The following is a 15,472-nucleotide window of genomic DNA, read 5'->3' on the forward strand; positions in this document are numbered from 1 at the left end:
CTTTATCTTTTACTTTAATTTTCATTGCCTTCAGCATACTGGGTGTGACAGACATTGCCCGTCTGAAACCAGTGGTGCACACATTATGATTCTGGCATTTATAGAGTGTCTAATGCCCCCCCTCTAGTTTGGACTATGTTCTTACAGCCCGTTCTGTCAGTCTCTCTCTTGAGGCTGAAGCTAGTGCTACACTGTTATTCTTACCTGTTATTCCAATGAACAAATATTGTTCCTGATCTTTTTCTGGGGACAAAATCTAGAGAAATAAAATGGTTTGCATACCAGTTTGTAGTGTTGATGGAGAGTTCAGGAGAAAAAAAATAGACTTAAAAAAAGATCTTGGGAAAAGTCCAAGGTTTGTGCTCCAGTGGGTTTAAACACATGCTAAGGAGTATGACTGCATACACAAATACAGCAAGTTACGATATGAGGTGACTTGGAATTTGATAGATTGTTTATTTAAAATCAAAGCCAGATTTTGTCCAGTTTATAAGTGAGAGATACTTTCAGCCTTTTTTAAAAATATATATATATATATATATATATATATATATATATATATATATATATATATATATATATATATATTCCCCATTTGTTGCCCTGATAGAGGATAAAATAAAGGTAAAGTATAACTGCTTTCCTTAAAGCACGTGTTTGAAAATGTTTTAGAAAGTATAACCCCTGAAAAATTCCAAATGAATTTAACTCAATTCAGCAGAATCTGTATATCTTTGAAAATAAATGTATTAGTGTTAAATGTTCTCATTTCTGAAAGATGCTGCATCTCTCAGATCCTCTGTCAGGTCTTTGCTATTTAATTTAATTTCTGAAATGCATATTCTTCATTTGTAGTTAATCTGCTAAAGATGGTTTATTTTGAACTGACTCTGTTTACTCGTTCACTTGATTTAGTTTTAATTACATGTTGCTCTGTGTGTTGCCATGGTCAGACTCAAGGAGGGGATGGAAAATTGTTTGACCAAGACCACTTTAAAAGACTACAAGGATGTTTAGCTTCTTGGAGACCTAGAATGATTAAATTATCGGTGGCTTTGACTTCTTCAGAGTCCAATGAATGAATCGTAATGCAATCCTGGCAGCTTTTGGGGAAGCTTTTGTCTTCACATCATGTTGCTCTCATATTTCGAGGAATCACAGAGACAACAGAGACCACAGAGAGCCGGTCTGGCTCCCACATCAACACCACGAGTTACAGCATACCGGTGAGCAAACAACGGGTTATTTTTATCTATGCTTGGCCTCCAACTTACCCCCTGCCAAGCACACTTCTGACTGGGTTGAATGAAGGGAACAAGAGGAGAGTTTATGTAATGTGAAGCAACTCTGAGTCGTAGTCACTAGAAGGATAATTGCACTAACTGGAAAGTCATGGTTGTTGAAATCAGGGAATGTTAGAGGGGAAGTGGGGAAGTGGGGAAGTGTGACGGAGCTGCACACCCTTCTGTGCTGTGTTAACTTTCTTTTTTCATAATGTTAAGATTGTGGAGATACTGTTCAAACCCAAGACCCAGACATATTTTTTTTTACCCTCATCTAAAAGTCCACTTTCCCTAATGGTTGTACATTCAGCTATTTTTAGCCTCTGAATATATGCCTGCTATAAAGAGTGGAGTTAATGTGGTGTGCTTTTCTTTTCTTACAAAGGAGGAGCTATTTATATCTGGTACTTAAATATTGTTAGCCTGATTATTTGCAATGTTGCCCACAATTCTTTCATCACATTTAAATTGTTCTGTTCCAGTCCAGTCAACTAATACTAACCAGTTTTCCAGTGCAATACAGGGTGTTCAAACCACTTGAACATTTTCTTATTTGGTTTCGACCACAAACTTTAATGTGTTTTATTATGATTTTATGTAAACGTATAACTCAAAGTAACTCACAAATGTGAACTAGATGAAAAATGAAAGATAGTTTATTATTTTTTCAACAAAGACAATCTGGAAAGGGTGCATAGCATATGTTTAGTTTTAAACTTCTTTTATTCTTATTTCCCTAAATAAAATCCAGTCCATCCTTTAAAAGTGACCTATTTCTACAAATAATCTCCATCTCAGTGTAATTTAATTTCAGCATGAATACAGCTGTTCTATCTAGGCCTGGGACATTATTGTTAAAAATTAAGTTTGAAAAAATCTGTACTTTTCTTTTTGTTAAATCAGAGGTGAAACTTATTTGTCTTCTTAGGTTAACTTTCATGTCACTCAATGACATCTATTCAGATGTGTTATTTTCTTCCATGTCATAGGGTATACTCTATCATTACTGTATCATATCATTACTGAGAAAAAAAGGGAGAGAAAGAGAACATGCAAAACAAGTAAAAAGCCCCAGTCGACAAGAACCTTCCTGCTCTAATTTGCTGACAGCATTCATACTTGCCTCTGCTAAAACCTTGGATAGAATCTAAGTGATAATCCTGTCACTGTCGTAAACTTTGAGAGGAAAGTGCGAACTTTAATCAAATGCAGAGTCTCTCTGCAGCAGCTGTCTGAACTCCTTGGGAATACTGTATAACATGCTCTGTTTTTTGTTTTGTTTTTTGCATCGACTTGAAGTGGCCTAAGCTCAGTTGTTTTTAGCCCCTTGTGGCTGTTGCTCGTAGCACAGCTTCAAAGGAAAACTGGAAGCCTACAGGGATTTCCCTCTGGCTTTCCCACCATCTGCACAGGCCTGCATGGAATTTGATGCAAGTGGGTGTCTTGGAACCTCAGACATCTTTCATTATGTGTATATATTAAGACTATAAAGAATGTTTCGACTTATGTTTGCATCTTGGATTCAGGTATAATATGATCTGTGCCTCTCTGAGAAGGTAGAGTCATCTACTTTAATGTGTGTGTTTGTGTGATATGCAAGACGTTCTGCATACTGGCATCTTGGCTACCTGTAATGTGTGTCTTTTCCTGCCTTCAAGAGATTCCTCCTGAAAGCTCTTTCAGCAAAAGAGTCAGCAAAGATTCTAAGATACTGTGTTTTGTAGGAAAAGATATGTGGACTGAAAATTGGGCCAGATGGATGAGTTTGCTGTTAATTTCCACCTGATCTGACCATGAGCCTGTCTGCACACCATGACAAGACAAAAGCCTTACTTCTAAAGCCTTCAAAGTACTCTAGAAGATTTTTACTCCATTTAACTTTTTTGTCACATCAAGGTTAACTTCACTGAGTCCCGTACCGTAGAGATCTCATCCAATGGTGATTGTGCTTCAGTTGATTTTTGTGCTACAACAGTTATAGCAGCATAAGTACATGGCTGCTCTCTGACATCAGCACTAAAGATAACCTCAATAGAAAGTTTTCTCATGCATATTTTTCATGCATTAGTATGCCATGGAAATTTGCTATTTATATCATTTGAAGAGTGTAATAAACAAGTTTTGCTAAATTTTAGGGGGTTTACTGTGTACAATGTTATTAACCGGGATTAATAAAAATACTAAGAGAAACATGCATTAGGTCATGAAACAGACCCGACTACATAAAAAGATTTTAAGTGAGTTTGGCTTCTTAAAGTTCACTCAACTGTATCCTAACAAGTTGAAACCTTTCTTAAGTGAGCTATGTTTAACATCTAAGTGGTGCTTTAAATGCTCGACAAATAAAGGAAACAGAGGATACTGACGCGCATCAAGCTAAAGTTGCAGGGAACACAAAATGAAGTTGACTGGATGATCAGTTCCAGTCAGCAAATACAAAATCAATCAAAGTAGTTTTATGTCTCTGTTGAAAATTGTTTGAATTCCAATAATCTGGTGTAACGTCACAAAAGAAAAAAACATTTATTTCATGTTAAATTTTGGGAGAAAACCAAAATCTATTATTGTTCTTTCAAAATATGATTGATAAAAAAAATATTAAATCATCAAATAAAACAATATGTAAACATAGAAGCTTACAGCTCTGAGGATATATAGTTAAGGGCATATGTAACTCTTTAAATTGAATTAACTAGGAGAGAAAGTTTAACACAATATGCTAAATACCATAATCTAAGCAAGAACATTAGGTTAATATTCTTGCTTAACAAGGGTCAAGCTAGTGGTAAAACTTCTGCTTACTGTGCTATAGCTGTAACTCCTGTGAAGAAAATGTAAAGTCAGTGGCAGCAGTACCTCAGCATAATGCATAATTTGAGAGTAGTAGGAAAAAGTAGCAGAGAACCAGTCAGTATATCCTTTAACCGTGTGAACCTTTACATGAGTAACTGTAGAGATAGCTCTCTCCCTACGAGCTTCAACACAAAGAAAAGTTTCAAGGAAAGTTCATATTCTAACATAACCACATTGCAAATTTATAATTATGGTCAAAATGTTCTTCTGTTTTTACAGTTGTACCTTCAATCTGTTTGATAAGTTAAAAATACAGTTGTTTTGAATTCTTTGCTTATTGGTTCCGTCTGTTGCAATGATTGCACGTTGTACATTGAAAGTTGATGGAAGGGGAAAAGAATCAACATCAAATTTTGATAATGAAAGTGAAATCAGCCAAACATTCCAGTTTGGGTAAAGGTGCATCGTTCTAAGAGTGTTTTCATGAACTAAGCTGGTGCATAAACAAAGACTTGAAAGATATGATGCTGTACTTGGCACTCAGGAAATCCAAACATTCCAGTGGATAAACAGTTTGTTGCAGAGTTTTGCAGCACATCTCTGCATCATAAATCAAATTCAAGATGGCAACCAGAAACCCTGAAACTCAATCTTCTTTAAATGAGTATTTATGAAACCATATGTCAGTGAAAATATGTGGCTGATAGGAAACACATAAGATAAGTATCATAGTCATTAAGTTAAGATTATATTACCTGTCAGTCATAAAATTGTGTATGTTTGAAAGATTTTGAGCTGTGGGTAATTTATCAAAAAGATGAACTGGACCAATCATCACCTGCTTATAAAATCAAGTTTAGATCATTGTTTTGACTGATTGTCAACACCTCAGTCAATATTTCTAATCAAAATTATGACCTGAGTAGAATATTATTTCTTTGTATGATAGATGTTTCTGCTGTTCCAGAATAGTGTAAAGACTTGTGGAGTACAGCAATCAGGAAAGAAGTTAGGAACTGCGACTTTGTGACAAAGTATTCTGATGTCTTGTTTTTTTTCTTTGGCTTGTCCACTTATGAATGTGAAGCTCAGGAGACCTGTTTGTAATAAGTGAAATACTGGAGATGTTTTTCCACAGTTCAAACCCCCTCCCACCGCTCTCCAATATTTTTCAGACTCGCTGTTCACCATTATTAAGTCCCAGTGGTGGGCTGTCACAACATCTTGCCTGACCCAATCTGCTTTTCCTCCATCAACTCCAATATTCCCCCACTTCCCACACAGTTTGACAAGCATACTTCTCAATTTACAAAAGAAAATTATTAATGCCAAACACAGCAGCCTGGTCTTCCCAGCATGCACTTCTTCAGGCACTTCTCTTGAGACAACTGGAGTATGAGCATCATATGTGTCTCCAGATTTACTTTTTCTGTATTTATATATATGTTACCCAGTGAGTTTGTCTCAAACCACCTTAAAAGTATTTTATCTTATGATATAATATTAGCATAAAGTGATTTGGATTGCAACTATCAAGGCTGAAACATGAAATTAGTTGATTTGTACTTTCTTTTACTCATCTGTTGTCTTTCTTTGGAAATCTTTTATGTGCTATTGTTAAATTTTCAGATGAACAGACTTCTAACTTTTTTATTCAACAACCTAAATATAAAACTGTAAATGTTTTTGTCTAGAGAAAAGCAATGCTCTTCAAATGAATTCCTCTTCCAATCAACACCACAATTCAGCACTGGACGTTTTTGTTCCAAAGTTTTACTAAGGGAAAATAATCCCACTTTAAGAAATATATATTTTTTATTAAACTGGTATGGTACAACTTAAACTCAAAAAAATTCACCTTTCCGCAATGTCGTTATTTATACCACAGCAAAAAAGAAGTGCATGGATTAAAACACTAAAACATTTGTAGAAACTCTAATCAATTCAAAACTGAATTAGAATTTTAGGTATTTATTTTTATCAGTTGTTAGAGTTTAACTACAGACTGGTATGGTTCTGTTTAAAGATGCATTTGGTTTGTTTTCTTGCACTAAACATTTTCAAGAGTTGGATATCTCTCTCTTCTCTCTTTTAGGGCTTTTTAAACATCATCACTATAGGAACCAACCAATATACTCTAACTGGCACTGCAAGTACATTCGAATAAAATACCTTCATATAGAAATTGTAATTTAATGAACTGAAAATAAGGTAATGGTTGAAAAAAATCCCAAAGATAATATTTCAAGTCCAGTCTCAAAGATTAGAACAAGTCTGCCTCTGTAAACACAAAATATAAACAAAGGAGGAAAGACTTGAAAGTTCTGCTCTAAGGACCGAGTGTTTTTTCTTTAACGCTAAACAAGTTTCAAGAAGTGTTTAAGAAATATTCCAGTTTCTGTTAGCTATCCATAAACTGTTTTGTCCCCTACAAAGAAAACTTCCCGAAACAGTAATCATTACCTCACTCCATAAATGATTAAACATTGTTTTGCTTTTCCTGTTGAAGTTCAGTGAGGATAGACCAACCTGACCAAGTAAGGGTTAATTCATGCAGTCCTGTCTTCCCTCCTTCTGACGTCGACTCTTTGCTCATGCACCCATACACACACAGACACAAACTTTCCCCGCTGAGGCCAGCAGAGAGACAGGAGAGTCAACGAACCACATGTTGTTCTCTCGGAGCGTTGTCTTCTCTCCTTCTCCATAACTACTGCTGGATCTGCTCTGGTCTCATCGCTCCATGGGACTCCAGAGCTGGCCACCAATCAAACAAGAACTGTCCTCCATGGCTTGCCTGGATGTGGAGAGTCCCTCCATTTGCAGGGGGAAATTCAAATCAGGTGTGTTTTCTTCCTTATGTCATGTGCTCATATTTTATTTATTTATTTTGTCTTTGTTGTTCTTATTGTTGTTAGGCGAGATGCTATTTTCAGGTATTCCTTGTGTTAAAGTTGTTGTGTCAACACGGAAAAGACAGATGTCACAAGTACATGCACACTGTGTGCTACTTACAAAACAAGTGCAAATCCCAGATATGCAGCAGATCAAGATTATTTGCATATTTCTAATCTTCCTTGTTGGCTGTTGACCTTGCTTAAAAATCAGCCTACAGCAACAGAATAAAACAGAGCAGATGTAGCCAATGTGATCTAATCAACACTTTTATCCCATTTAAACACCTGTGAATTAATGTATTATCAGCAGCTTTTCAACCCCATACTGAGATGAATTTCACTGTTGTCACATGTTGAATAGCAATATTTTTCCCCCTAAAAAGGAAGATGTATACTTTCTAATTTAGTCATCATCATACAATATTTTCTATTTCTGTGGGAGCAACCTTGTCTTCATATCATGTCAACATGTCACAAACTAAAGCTAACCTATTTTGTTTTCTCACAGCCGTGAACATTTCCTTAGTTTCTATTGAAATTACATTGAACTGAACTAAATGATGTATTATTAAGTTAGAAGGATAAAAACAAGAACTAAACAGCTGCATCCTCAGTTCATTTAGGTGATGCTAAAATCTAAAATGCAGGGTGAGAATAGTTATGATAATTTATGGAGAGTAAAATAAATGTTACTATGTATTTCAGCCTTGCATTGCATCATGGTTGCTACAATAGACAGCCATGCAAACTCATTTTTTGTTTGTGTGAGATTTTGTGATATACTTGCAAATAAGCAACTACATAGAACTTTAATACAGAGCTCTGTCACTCCTAAAAAAATATTTTTGCTGTCTGTTCTACCACATAAAAAGGGTATTTTATAAATTTAAATTTCAAAATTTTTGGTTTGTTTGTGAAAATTAAATAATCAAAATTAATATAATACATATATTTAGATATTTGTGCAAAAATATAAAACTTTTACAGAGTAAAAGTGTGTAGCTATTTTGGTACACTGAGGCCTTTTGTGTCATTTCTCTGCCTCTAAAGGGACTAAAAAAACCTTTTTCTATGCTGACATTGAATAAAATGTACAAAAGTAATTTGCTAAAATTAACCTTACCTATTTTAAGTAACACAGTGCTCTATTGCATTTTTGTTCATATCTAGTATAAATCACAGAGGAAAGCCTAATGAGCCTTACATCATATTTAACCAGGTCAAGAAAATAAAAATCTCACAGTTAAATATTTTTAACAATGAATTAACAACTAAGGAAAAATATACATATAAATGATGAAGTGCTGAATTTATGACTGGAAAAAAATGCTGAACCACTGAGTTCCTTTAAATCAGGGCTAAAACCCCATTTGATTGGAGCTTTCTTTGATTAATAATAACTGGAACATTATTAATTTTTGTTTGTATTCCAACTTTTCATTACTTTACTTTATCATGTGTCACTGGTACTTTTAAAAGTCACCTTCTTGTTGTGACAAGATGACTTTTGTGCTTCTTTACCTTATAGAAAGTATTATTAATTTTTCACATACATATTTCAAGTTCTAAGCATATTTTGTCCAGCATAATGAACAGTATATGTTAAAAAAATATACTAATCTCTAAGTACTAATCTCTTCACAGGTTATTGAACATAATAACCTCTGAAGTGGAATAAAATCCTTAATATCATTTTTGTAGCTGTTGATTAAGGATTTGTGATTATAAATCTCAGAATCTTTGCTAAAATAATGTCATTCCTTTGTATTTACAACAACAAAGTTGTCATAAATGAGTGTCAACTTGTTCATAAATTAAAATCCACCATTTTAGTCAATATTTTTTTATTTTTGTTTGTGCAGTTTCAGAGAAAGGGGGTATGGGGCCAGGTCAATTTAAAAAGAGACTGATGGGAGAACTCCAGGAGTGATTTGCTGAGAACAACACGAGTCTAAGATTAGAGATTACATCAGCAGACAGGGATTTCAGCAGAGCCCCCTCTCTGTGTTTCTTTATAACCTCTGGTTTTGCTTTACTGGTGAGCAGGAGCCAGTTTGCATCATGGAAGGGTTAGCCAGGGTTCATGCTCAACACAAGATGACACAATGAGGAGGACCCCAGGCAGGAGCCGTACCCTCATGGTGATGCTCAAATTAAAGCCAGTGCTCTCCCATGGTGCTTGCAGGCGGCTTGATGCTATTGATATGCAGTTGTGTACAGTAATAAAATGGACTGCCTGTGGCGTTCCTTTTGAGTCACAAATATTGAGAGAAACTGATGTTTCTGGTTGAATCTCCTGGATTCAAATCCCTATTGGCCTGGGTTGGTAATAGAAAACATAACAGTCAGAGAAGGCACAGTTTGTTCTCTCTTCTGGAGATGATGTCCTGCTGGAAGAGTGGGCACGACCTTCCATCCTTTGCCTCAGCTCTTGTCACTCTGTGTTCCCTTGCCCAAAAGTCGAAGTCTGCGAATATCCCCCTCGACTCTACAGTAAACCGGCGATCCCACCCCCTTAAATACCCCCAAAAATGTCATGGTTCCCAGGCCTTGTTCTCACATCTGCCCCGTTTATTTTTGCTTGAGTGAGTCACAGAGTCCTGTTCGGACCCGGCGTCTTTCCCAGGGGAGTTGAGTAGGTCCGTGTTGTGTGTATTTGTGTGTGAGGGGGAACTGTTTCTCCCAGGCCACTGAGCAAATCCGGCTAAGCTGGGTTCGCTTCACTACAGCGATGACGATAAGGGCCATGGCCTCATGCGTCACCATCACCCCCTAACCTTCTCAGCAAACCTTTTTTTTTTCTTCTTGTGTGTTGCTCTGCTGGAAAAACAAGTCCACGTTTTCTTGTTTGTAAATGTTTAAACTACTGCTGCTTACATTTTTGTACAACACAGAAGATGCATCCAGAAACTTCATGTAGAGCCTCAGAGTCAAGAAAATCACTCAACAAACCAGACTTCTTCTCAAATCTTGAATCAGGGAAACAGGGAGAACAGAATGTTATTCCCTGTTTTAATTGATTTAATTTATCATATTTGCAGAACTCACTCAAACATTGGCTTTCTTTAGGAGAGCTCCAAGCCAATGTGGAGCTAACCGTGAAACCCCCCGTAACTCAGACCATACAGGAACTGAACTGAATATCTGTGGTTATGAGCTTAGTTTGGTGTTTGGCTTTCAGGGAAGCAAAGTGATTGATAAATAATAACCATTTCAGCTTTATTTAAAGACCTCCGGGTTTCACAGATGGTTGTGAGATGAGTCAGATGAGATGTTTCTAAATGGTAACTGTTTAACCTCTGCATTCCTCTGCAGTCCTTCAGCACTGTCTGCAGCAGAGGAGAACTCGGGAGCAGCTAGTGGAGCAAGGCATCATGCCGCGTGAGTATTTTTCATAATGCTACCCCTTATCTGCTCCTGGTGAGTTAGTTTTATTGCCCGGCATTAACAAAAGAACAAAAAGTATCCAAAATTTAAAGAGCTATTCCAGATTTTGACATGGCAATGTTTGCTATTTATTTCCAAGAAATCCCAAAAATGATCTTATCTTGCCTACAGAACAGGAATCGATTAAATGAGGCAACCCTTAAAGTCATTTGCACATTACACTCTTTTATAACCGAAAACGTGCAATAGAAAATAAAATCTGAGTGACTTAACAGCACATATCTGCATATCCCATATGAAATGTGACAAGTTATCATTGTACTCATAAGACTTACTGATATCTGACCCTGAAAGGACAGATTATTCTTTAACAGAATCTGTTCATCTATCTCAGTTGCTGAGACAGTGAAGCACCTGATATTTGGAGCTTCAAGGCAGAATTATGGACGTTTCATCTTCTTGGTGTCCTGCTCAGTTTGGAGGACCTTTGCCTCTTCCTCTCTGACACCACAAACCCACATCAATTAGAAAATGGACCTCCTGCAGGGGTTATTTTCCTTTTCTTAGACATAACTAAGTGTAGTGGATACAAACACCCCACATCCAACCTTTTTGCACATTTACCGGTAGTTACTTCTGGATCGCTGGCACCAGTAACCCCTTATGACCCTATTATGGATAAGCATGTATGATAATAGATGGATGGATAGAAATGTCTGTCCAGGCCTCTCAAAATGCCTTCACCATGGGAACTCAAATACAAAGACACACAAAATATGGTGGAAGAATTTGTTTACAGTTTATGTAAATATCTAGTTTCAACTCCGAGTAGGGCTGATTGATTTAATTAAGACTGATTTTTATTTTATTTTTATTTTTTGCGTTTTAATATACTTTAATGAAATGCAATCACATGCAATCTCCTCTGGCTCTAATTTTTAAAAGGTTCTTCATAACCTCTTATGAAGAATGGAAATCAGAGCAATAATCAGGAATGTTTCACTGTGTGTGTATGACACACTACTTGGAGCGTTCCTGATCTGTGTATCATTAAAGCAAACAATGGCGGTCATATCAGAGGTGACTGGTCAGTGACACAGTCCTCCTCTGAAGGAGGATGAGTTTATTCAGAGTGATCCAAGAGTAAAACTCCCTGCTCAGAGTAAGCTCTTTGTTTGAGTCAGTAAAGCTGGTGCTTCCTGTTTTACTCCCATAAGCTCTTCCTTACTGAGGCAGAAAAGACAAAAACATAACTGTGAAGATGCCAGGAAAGGGATTGTGAAAGAACTCTTTAAAATCAGCTAATTTTATCATAAACTTTATCATCTGCATTTAAAAAAACTGAGTTTCTACTCTCAGTCAGAGAAAGTTTAAACCCTAAAAGCAACTAACTTCCTTCTAAAGAAGTCTGTTTTCTCCCAAAAGGAACATATGCAACCCTTTGGGGCTTGCTAACTTGCAAAGCAAATGCCTTTTCAGTTACAATCAAAAGCACATAAACAGTTTTATGTATTCTTGTTATTTTTCCAGCTCTGAAAAGCCCAGTTGGCTTCCACAAACAGATTCACAGCCTACAGCGAGCCAGGGTAGGTCTCTAATGTGTTTTCAACTCCACCGTATAAATTTGTTCATCTATAACTTTGATAATGTTTCAAAAATATTTAAGTAGACACGTTTTTCCTTTTTTTTAACCAGACTGGGACTTTTCTAAAGCATAAACTAAGCAGCAGACCGGATCGTTCCGAATTGGTCCGTATGCACATCCTAGAAGGTAATCCCTTTCCATGTTGTTTCTGGGTGATGGTGTTTGGATAAGCAGAATGAGTAGGGCTGTTATTCATCTGTCTGCATTTATTACTGCTTGTTCAACAATCCTGCGACCATCCAAATGTTTTTGCTGTAGACTGAGCGTGTGAGAGGTCCAGCTGAGCCTCTTCTGAGTCACAGTGACAAATCAGACTGACTGATGATGGCCAGATTGTAGGTGAACATCCTCTTTTTGTTCGACAGAAACGCAGGCGGAGCCCTCCCTGCAGGCAACGCAGTTGAGACTGAAGAGGGCCAGACTGGCCAATGACCTCAATGAGAAAATCGCCCAGCGACCTGGACCCATGGAGCTGGTGGAGAAAAAGATCCTGCCTGTCGACTCTGGAGTTGAAGAAGTCATAAACAGTAAGCGATCATTAGCATTACTCACACAGTGACAACCAAAACATAAACTTAAGTCAGGGTCGTTATCAGACAGCCTTTCATCCACCTCTGTGGTCCAAGCTTAAAAAAGCTCCATATTTATCTAACTGTCTATATAAATGCTGCAATTCTACAACTGTGTCCTTAAGTGGCTTTATTTCTTAAACCTCTCTGCTGATCATACAGATTGTGAGGCGGATTACTCAAACACAGCACATGTTCCAGATGTTTACAGCTTTGATGAGGACAGCAGCGATGCTTTATCACCACAGCAGGCCAACAGTCAACTATCTCCTTCCCAAACTTTACCCTCCCCACGGAAGTCAAGGGAAACAGAGGTCTCTTATGCTTCCTCAGACGTCAGCCCTCCTCCACAGGTACAAAAATATCCTCAACTCTGTGATCAAACAAATTGTTGCCATGTCACAACTAGTGGACAAATCAGTATAATTTACAACTTTTTCAACAAAGCAGTGGCAAAAGTGTTTCCAAGCAGACTCTGGATTGTTTTTTTTTTTGTTTTTTTTTTACATTTTCTTAACAAACACCAGTGTATTCTTTTAGGATTTTATATTTGCCCCAACATAACATCTTTGCCCCAACAAGAATCTGATCAGAGGAGAAAATTTTAAACTTTGACCTGCATGCACAATTTGTGATGTACAACTAACATTGTGTGGTAAAACAATAGAATGTGTCAGACATCATGACGTGGGGATGCTTTTCTTCAACAGGAATAGGAAGCAGTCCAAGGTGACATCTGCAGCTGAAACAGTTTTTTTTAAAAGTGATGACTAGGGGACTGAATCCAAATACATGTCACATTTTCAGATTTTTTATTAATTTTTAACCTTCCAGTTCACAGTGGAGTGCTACTTTGTAAAGGTCTATCACATAAATTTCACAAAAGATAAAATACTCTGCAAAAACACAAAATCTTAGAAACATTTTTTAGTACATCTGAAATAAAACAAAACTAATTGCTTTAAGACAACAATTCCTTAATAATGAAGAAAATCTAGTTACGATTGATAATCTGCCAGGGGAACAATACATTTTAACATAACATTATATGGAAAAAAATTATTGTTCTACTGGCAGATTATTTAACTTACAAATAGTACTTTTTCATAAATATTAAGGAATTATTTACTTAAAACAAGTTTTTTTTCTAGACCAAAAGAACTTGGTAAGATTTTTTTTGTGTTGTATAACATGCCAAAATGTGAAAATGTTAAAGAGATATAAATACTTTAAAAAAAAACTGCAGATGAGAAAAGGAAAATGCAACTTTAATCAGACTTTAACTACTATTTGGACAAGTGGTGCATGTTTTTGTTTTTGGAGTGTTCATCAAGCTTGGTTTGGTTATTCTGGATAGTTAGCAGATGTTGCAGCTCATCTAATTCCTGATCTCTGCCTCTGGTTTTCCTCAGCTCTCTCCACCAGGCTGCTCTCAGTCAGCATCGGATGTCTCCACGTCAGAGAAACTGAGCAGCCTGGAAGCTTACCAGCCTAACACCACTGTCGTTCAAGGCATTTCGCCAGGCCACGTTCATGTGAAAGTAAGCCAACTTTCTCATGTTTCCTGTAAAAACAATTATGTTTTGAAATTGGTTTTTATCTAGTTTAAAAAATAGCTGTAAAGTCGCTGACCTCTGGTATACAGTCATGTGTTTCTTTGATTAACTGCCTGTGTCTGTTGTTTTTTTTTTCTTGTTTCCTTTGGAAATGTAATGACGGATAATGTTAGAGCTTGGATTTTTATCTTACTGAGAATCACAGCAGTTTAGGGGCAGATAAATAATCAGCCGTCAAGTCAAACGCAGGTCAGAGAGCAACACATTTAAGATGTTTTAGTTCTATTGTTGTCTAAATCTGACAACTACAGGCTGGTCTTTCTCAATGAAATAGTAAAATCAAAGCTAAAACTCAAAAGGAGTGATGCAAAAAGCGTGCATTTATCTAAATTCTGTTATACTGTAATCTCTGAGAAGAACTGACTTCCTTAGGACATGAAAGGGGAGTAAATCTGATCAATTGAAGGCTGCATGCTGGGTTAGTTCACGCCAAGTATCTGGCTTCTTGTCTTCAACAAAACTTGCAGGCATGCCAGGACATTTTCATATACTTTCAGAGACAGTGTTAAAACAATATGTCATCTTTTACTACCTGTTTTCTCATCCTGTCTTGAGACGTCAGACCATTCTTAACACTAAAAGCTATTTTAAAAAAACAGTAATCAGCAAACTCCATTCCTCCTGAACTGAACTCAGATCACTCACAGAGATTAAATATCCACCCATATAGTGTTCTGCAACTTTGTCTGACCTGTTTTTGTGTGTGACATTCTGCAGCAAACTTTAGCAAAGCTAGCCACGGACAAAAGCCGCAATAAAAAGAACAAAGAGCCCAAGCCACGGGTGAAAAAACTCAAATATCATCAGTATATCCCCCCTGACCAGAAGCAGGAGGTCAGTGACATGCCAATGGACTCCTCTTACGCCCGTCTCCTGCAGCAGCAGCAGCAGTTCCTCCAGCTCCAGATCCTAACCCAGCAGCAGCAGAAGTACAACTGCCAGGCCGTTGTACCTGTCACTCTGAAGTATGCCGCCACTCAGCAGTTCATTCTTTACTAAGTCATCTGTCACACTTGACCACAGCCGATCTTTGTCTCATCACATTCTGCATGCAGTTTTCCACAGAGAGACAACTGAAAAATGGTTTCTCGCTTTCTTTCCCACTCCCCTTGTTTCCCATTTTGGTGCAGCATATCCACGGCTGAGATGCCGACCAGCTGCTCGGCTCTTGTGCTCAGAGGAAGCTCGTCATCGACACCTGTGCAGTTCCACCATACCAGCACGAAATCGGATCAGTTACCAGCTAATATTGATGAGATGAAGGTGACGCCGCCTGGCTCTG

At 37.2% G+C, this 15,472-nt stretch overlaps 1 protein-coding gene across 4 annotated transcripts in view; it reads left to right on the forward strand.

The window, feature by feature from the left end:
- Positions 1 to 15,472, forward strand: part of mrtfbb (myocardin related transcription factor Bb) — a 58,509-nt gene that overhangs the window by 39,555 nt on the left and 3,482 nt on the right. The window contains exons 1-9 of one of the 4 annotated variants that reach the window (XM_044099488.1): positions 6,694 to 6,919; positions 10,289 to 10,354; positions 11,891 to 11,946; positions 12,056 to 12,131; positions 12,371 to 12,532; positions 12,737 to 12,927; positions 13,987 to 14,115; positions 14,908 to 15,155; positions 15,321 to 15,453. In XM_044099488.1, coding sequence (XP_043955423.1) covers positions 6,820 to 6,919; positions 10,289 to 10,354; positions 11,891 to 11,946; positions 12,056 to 12,131; positions 12,371 to 12,532; positions 12,737 to 12,927; positions 13,987 to 14,115; positions 14,908 to 15,155; positions 15,321 to 15,453 — 1,161 coding nt within the window. In that variant the 5' untranslated portion in view covers positions 6,694 to 6,819. Of the gene's footprint in view, positions 1 to 6,693; positions 6,920 to 10,288; positions 10,355 to 11,890; positions 11,947 to 12,055; positions 12,132 to 12,370; positions 12,533 to 12,736; positions 12,928 to 13,986; positions 14,116 to 14,907; positions 15,156 to 15,320; positions 15,454 to 15,472 lie in introns of those variants that run through there. The other 3 variants (XM_044099489.1, XM_044099490.1, XM_044099491.1) reach the window with 3 other exon arrangements.

This window comes from Gambusia affinis, linkage group LG19 (assembly GCF_019740435.1).
Source record: "Gambusia affinis linkage group LG19, SWU_Gaff_1.0, whole genome shotgun sequence".
NCBI classification, from domain to species: domain Eukaryota; kingdom Metazoa; phylum Chordata; class Actinopteri; order Cyprinodontiformes; family Poeciliidae; genus Gambusia; species Gambusia affinis.